General features: G+C 35.8%; 1 protein-coding gene across 1 annotated transcript; it reads right to left on the minus strand.

Moving 5' to 3' along the window:
- Positions 1–516: 516 nt before the first annotated feature.
- LOC109169338 (ACT domain-containing protein ACR2) lies at positions 517–5,458 on the minus strand. Its single transcript, XM_019318222.1, has 7 exons — positions 5,338–5,458; positions 5,021–5,099; positions 4,180–4,231; positions 3,915–4,029; positions 3,754–3,821; positions 1,929–2,600; positions 517–943 (listed from the first exon to the last, which is right to left on the minus strand). Exons 2-7 carry the CDS (start codon positions 5,089–5,091, stop codon positions 536–538), a joined length of 1,386 nt encoding a protein of 461 aa, XP_019173767.1. The 5' UTR covers positions 5,092–5,099; positions 5,338–5,458; the 3' UTR covers positions 517–535.
- Positions 5,459–6,635: the final 1,177 nt, after the last annotated feature.

The following is a 6,635-nucleotide window of genomic DNA, read 5'->3' on the forward strand; positions in this document are numbered from 1 at the left end:
TTTTAGTAAAGTCCTAACCAATTAATTAAACCTTTAAAAACCACAAAAATAACAAAAGAAAAATATGAAGAAACGAAAATGCCCTTACTACACTACTGAAAATTATGAAATTTCCGACCACCTGAAAGTGATCTTAAATCAAGTTAAAAGCCTTGTTCTGACCACTTTTGGTATCCGGAAAAACCTTTGTTGCTATTTCCGACCACTTTTTGGTATCAACTTGATTTAAGATCACTTTCAGGTGGTCGGAAATTCCATAATTTCCACTAGTGCTAAAAAAAAAAGTAATGAAAATGACTAAAAGTGTAAAAAAATAATAGTCTGTCATGTTAAATGACAAAACCGATAGTCTTGTCACCAAAGACAATGAACCTATATATGATGAAATTAACTCTAAAATTATCTTTAAATATAAAGTAATCTTCACAGTATGATATTATTATTGTCGTCATCAATCATTACATTAAATCAGATTACTTAGAACAATTACAACTAAATGAGTATAAAAACTAATCTAAATGCTATAAGAAATTAATTACTTAATAAGTCTATTATAACAGAACATCCTCCGATGCGATCTTGGTGAGATTGTTGATGTGGTTGTTGTCTCGTTCATGACTGCAAGGTCAATGGCACCCATTTCTCTCTTGATTGACTTCACAAATTCCATGTCCACATCGTTCCCAGAAATGTCTCTCACATAGAAAATGTTCACAGCCTTACTTCCCCTGGTCGCCACATCTGCCCTAACCACTGCTAAACCGTTCTCTCGGAGGACTCGAGTTATGTCGGAAAGTAGTCCTACTCTGTTATTGGCACACAGCTCTAGCCGAACCCCATCGCAAACCCGCCGCTCGATTGCTGCTTCTAGGCATTTTATCACCCTTTCCTTCTCACTCTCCTTGCTTAAGGTACACCCATCTACATGCCTAATAAAGTACTCCTGTCATCCCAATCAATACACATCACATCACGTGACTAAAATAATATTCTTTAATAGTATTTTTCTTAAATTGAAGTTTGGTTCCATACTAAGGGTAAATTGATAATTTGACTAGATATATATTTATTATTGTGCAATCAACTTATTACTTTTTGATGTCTCAATTAAAAATTTTGCCCACAAAAAGTGAAATCATTCGCAGAACCCCATGTCTGGGTCCGACAGGCAATTAATCACAGTAACCTAATGGTTCATTAGGTGGGAGCTAAAGACCAATGTCCGCAAGGAGCCCACCACATTAGGAATGTGTGACTCTTAGGGGGCAAATTATGTTGTGAGCACGTGCCCATCTTGCAAGATGGGCACGGTTCCATATCCATAATTTCTATTCTATTGTATATTCATAATTTATATACTATAAATCTATAATTTCTATACTGTAGATTCATAAAATTTATACTTTAGATTATGAATTTACAGTACAGATATTATGAATCGCAGTATAGAAATTATGAATCTACTGTATTTAAATTATGAATCTACGATTTAGAAATTATGAATCTAAAGTATAAATTTTATGAATCTACAGTATAGAAATTATGAATCTACAATATATAAATTATAGATATGGAACCGTGCCCACCTTGCAAGGTGGGCAAGTGCTCACAGCATAACGATGGCTTCTAGGGCTCCATTGATCAGTGATAAATTACGATAACTCAATGGTCTATTAGGTGAGAGACCACTGATGGGTGCTCGCAAAGAGCCCACCATATTAGATGTGACTCACAATGTGGGGGAGTTCAGGCTAGTGCCACAAATGATAAATTACAATAACTCAGTGGTTTTGTGCTTGCCATGAGTTCAGACTCCATCCTACATCATTGTCTACAATTTGCTGTCCAAGAATAAACTTGAGTTAATTGTGTATACTCTAAACTAAAAGTCTAAATTGATATTTGGAGAATGAGAGTGGAAGACTTACTTGAAATGCAAAACCTTTGTGAGAATCAATGGAAGCATGGAAAATGATATACTCCATGTCGGTGAGAGTGCAAACAGTGTCAAACATGAGCCTTCTACGATCTTTGCCCCAAATCGAAACTATGGAATATTTCTTCTCATCGCAGCTCTCTATGTACACGCTATGGCTCTTCTCCTCTTCCTCGCTCCCCTCCGACGCCGACGACACCTTCGACGACGGAACCTCGAAATCTCCGGCCGACAGCATCAGCTGATGAAGCCTGCGTTCCACGTCCGTCATCATCGCTTCTCCTTCTTCGGGAATAAGCCCGTACGCTGTCTTCACCGCTTCTTGCTCGTCGTTCAGGGTTTCCTCCACCGTCGTCGCCCGGAGCACGGTGGTTAGGTGGCCCTCAATCACCGCCAGCCGGTGGTCGTCGATTGGGGTGTCCGTCGACGCCTCGGAGATGTAGGCCACGCAAGCCAGACGCTCGTTGTGGCTCCAGGCGTGCGCTTCCACTATGTTGCATTGCAGATCCGCCAGCGCGGCGGAGATCTCCGAGAATAGCCCCGGCCGGTCCGTCCCCGTCAGCTCAATGGCGGTGGGCTCGCCCGGAGATCCGCAGTTGAAAACATTGCCGCCGGTTCGACACTCTTGATTTCTGAATACGCCGTCCTTACTTGCACCTGCAGCCTGCATGCATTCATCATTTCTAAAACTTATTCTAAGTAAAATTAAAACTTTTTGTAGATAAATTAATTATTGAAATCTGTAACAATAGAGACCACACTTAATCAATCAAAAAGTAGATGGTTATGGTTATGATCAATTGTTATACCATGACAAAATTATGCCTTTTCATATTATGTACTTGCAGTTAAGTCAATGTTATCTACAAGAGTTCGACTACATATATTTTTAAATGTTACTCCCTCAAATTTACTCCATAATATGGCGGGCGCTAATAGGTTGTTTTCTTCGGTGGGCCCCTTGTAAAAGTGTCTACATCAAAATAAGTGTGACATCAAAATAAGTGTGGGAGAGAGTAGAGAATGAGGAGTACATATCGTATTTTTCCTATATACTGGTACACTACTACATGTACTCCCAAATCTTATTCCCTCAAATTTACTCCCTAATATGGCAAGCGCTAATAAGTTATTTTCTTCATGTAGGCCCCTATAAAAGTGTCTACATCGAAATGTGTGGGAGTAAAAATTGAGAATAGGAAAGGTACATATAGTATTTTTCTATCTACAAACAAATAATAAGGTAGGTATGTAAGATTTTCCCTAATAATATATATTATATATTATATATTATGGCCTTAATTAAGTGGTGCAAGTTGACTAGGCTTATTAAGTGGTCTGGTTGGACTTAATAACTAGTAGCTGTTAGTCAACCAAACTCTGTGCCTAATATAATATGATTGATGTTAGCACATTCAGTTACGGTACTCGGCTCAGTGGATACCAATACACCATCTAGGGTTCTGAGTCAGGTCTGAGGCAAAACATGGCTAACGGTCTACCGTTGAGAGGCAACACAACAGGAACATCAACTATGGCTGGAGATCTACATGGCTACGCTTCCTCTATCATACGAGGTCAGGTTTCTCGTATACTATTATTCAGTATTAGTTAGACTATTTAGATCTAACAAGGTAACTATTAACGGTAGATATATAATATGTCATGTTATGTCGTCATGTTATGTGTTTAGATTATTAATTGTAAATACAAAATATGTCTGAAAATTATTTTTGACCAAGGTCCAAAATGTAAGGGAAATCCTGGTTCATGATATAATTTGTTGGTTATGGTACAACAAAGTTGTTAGTTGGTACCTGCTGGATGTACTTGATGACTCTTGGGTCAGTGATCTTGTTGCCCAATTCATCTTTAACATGAAAAACTGGACAGCCAATTTCAAAGAATTAAGTGTCACAATTTATCAATCAATCTCAAGACATGATTAGAAACATATATCATATGATTATTATCACACCATCCATGAACCATCCAGCATCGGATGATATGTAGCCCTTCAATATTGTAAGGTTCAAATCTGTTAGCACCTGCACCACTTCTAGAAGGATTCCTTGCTTATTTACACTGTCTATCTGCACTCAACCAAACAATATTTATCATTTTTTTATACTGCTTTGGTACCAAATTGAAATTTGTATTTTAATAGTGATTTTATATATTTCTACTTATTACTTGTCATACCCCTTTAAATCTAACTTTTGACATAGTTAAAGAAATTTTACCTTAACAATAGTACAATCTTCTAAACTATCATTGTCAAGTGTAATTCTACATCTGCAAGATATTGAGAAACAATAAATTAAGGTTATCAATTTTTAACTACAATTAAAATTAAAGAGAAAAATATTGAAAAAGTTATTGTATAACCTTAAAAAGAATTGATTCATTATCTATATTTTATTTGGCAAATATAAAATAATCACAATTTTCATTTTCTCATCCTTTATTAAAATGTTATTTTATTTTTGGTTGTACCCAAAATTTTCTCCCAGTGATACTAATCCCCCTTTGCTGAAGAGGGGCCTGGGTTTAAGACGGTTCCATATCCAAAGCCAAATTTTTTTTATTAAAATGTTATTAATAGATTGAAAACTAAACTTATGTCTTTCATTAAGTAATATAAAATATATTAAAAAAATATTGTGATATCTCGAAATGTCTATTCTTCTCTAATATTTAGTGGTATGATGACTCAATCGTTATGCCGTGAAACCGTGTCCACCTTGCAAGGTAGACATGATTCTATGTTCATAATTACTGAATTATATGTTCATAATTACAAATACAGAACTCTATGTTCATAATTACTGAATTATATGTTTATAATTATAAAGCTATATATTCATAATTTTTTAACTTCATATTCACAATTATTGAATCTCTATATTCATCATTACAGATCTATATGTTCATAAGTATATTCACAGCTCTATGTTCATAATTATAGAACTATATGTTCATAATATTTTAACTATATATTCATAATTATGAACAGTTTTGGAATCGTGTCCACCTTGCAAGGTGGACACAATTCCACAGCACAATTTGCCTATGATGACTTACTCCGGGCCATGTATCCTCTCCGGTAAGCTATCGAAATCGGGATCAAAATATGGCGAACAAACCTGGTTCATGCTGCAATCTACAAGTTGGGAAAAAAAGGAAAATTATTATATCAATCAATATATATATATATATATATATATATATATATATATATATATATATATATATATATATATATATATATATTAGTTATTGCATTTACAATATCACATTGTCTGCAAAATCATTATATTCCTAGGCATATTATGATCAAATGCTTTTTGTCGTTCACTAGATTATATGTAAATGGTAAATTAATCTGAAGAACATATTACCTTAGAGAGAAAACTATTAACTAGGAAGATCAGAAGATGATAGAAAGAATGGCATCAAAAACCCTAAAAGCTGAGTTGATGAAGAATTGAAGCATGCAAATTGATTTCTAGGCTTAATTTTATTCGGTGTCTTTCTCTCTCTTGAAGGAGATAGAATTGGAAAAAGAAATGAAGGAAGATTATATATATTTCAAATAGATTGAGTTGTGATTATCCCTCAAAAAGTGGCACAAGAAAGAGAGCTGCAGGGAACAGATATCATATGTATTTGTGAGGAGATAGATAAACATGAAGCTTATAAGGGATCGGAAATGTATGGTGGATTAGAGTTCGTTGGAATTTGGGAAAGTTAATAATTAGGTGGTGAGATTGAGTATATATGAACGAGGAACAAGGATGTTCAAGTCAGATGTCGTTTTAGTTTTTTTATTTTTCTTTAAAGAATATTGACTTGGTCAATTAGGGTTGACGGTGGTGGAATCTCCTCAACTTTTGGAGAGCCTCAGCTGAGCTCCATGGATTCCATGCAGCGTAAATTATTTGGTACTCCTCTATGACTATAAATACATTGCATTCGGCCCAAAAGATCGAGATGTGAGAGTGAAATCAGTCAACAAACTCTCGTATAAAAACGACTTTAATGACCTAATATAATCACATATTTTTATATTTTTACTCACTATAGTTCAATTTTGTAATTTCATATCTATTCCACACAATTCATACGTATTCCACAATGTTTATGCATTCATATCTCAATTCCTTTATACATATATTCATATAGTAGGCTTGCAAATGTACCCAAAAAAAAAAAAAAAAAAAATACAATAGGCTTGCAATGTTGGAGTCCGATGGGGCAGCTCAACTGGGCGAGGGAGGAGTCCGGCGGCCGGCGGTCGGCGATTGTCCCGCGACCATCACCCCTCCTTAGCTGATCTCACCCGCCAGATTCTCTCATGCCTCTATTATCTCCACCGCCGAAAGATTGTTCGTCGTGATATCAAGCCCTCCAATCTGCTCATCAATTCTCAGCGCGCTGACGGAGGACTATATTGTTGTGGGACAATCGCCGACCGCAGGTCGCCGGACTCGTCCCTCGCCCAGTTGAGCTGCACCACCAGACTCCAACATTGCAAGCCTATTGTATTTTTTTTGGGTACATTTGCAAGCCTACTGTATGAATATATGTATAAAGAAATTGAGATATGAATGTATAAACATTGTGGAATACGTATGAATTGTGTATGAAAGGGTATGAATTGTGTGGAATACATATGAAATTACAAAATTGACCTTCT

Source organism: Ipomoea nil, unplaced genomic scaffold, assembly GCF_001879475.1.
Source record: "Ipomoea nil cultivar Tokyo-kokei standard unplaced genomic scaffold, Asagao_1.1 scaffold3314, whole genome shotgun sequence".
NCBI classification, from domain to species: domain Eukaryota; kingdom Viridiplantae; phylum Streptophyta; class Magnoliopsida; order Solanales; family Convolvulaceae; genus Ipomoea; species Ipomoea nil.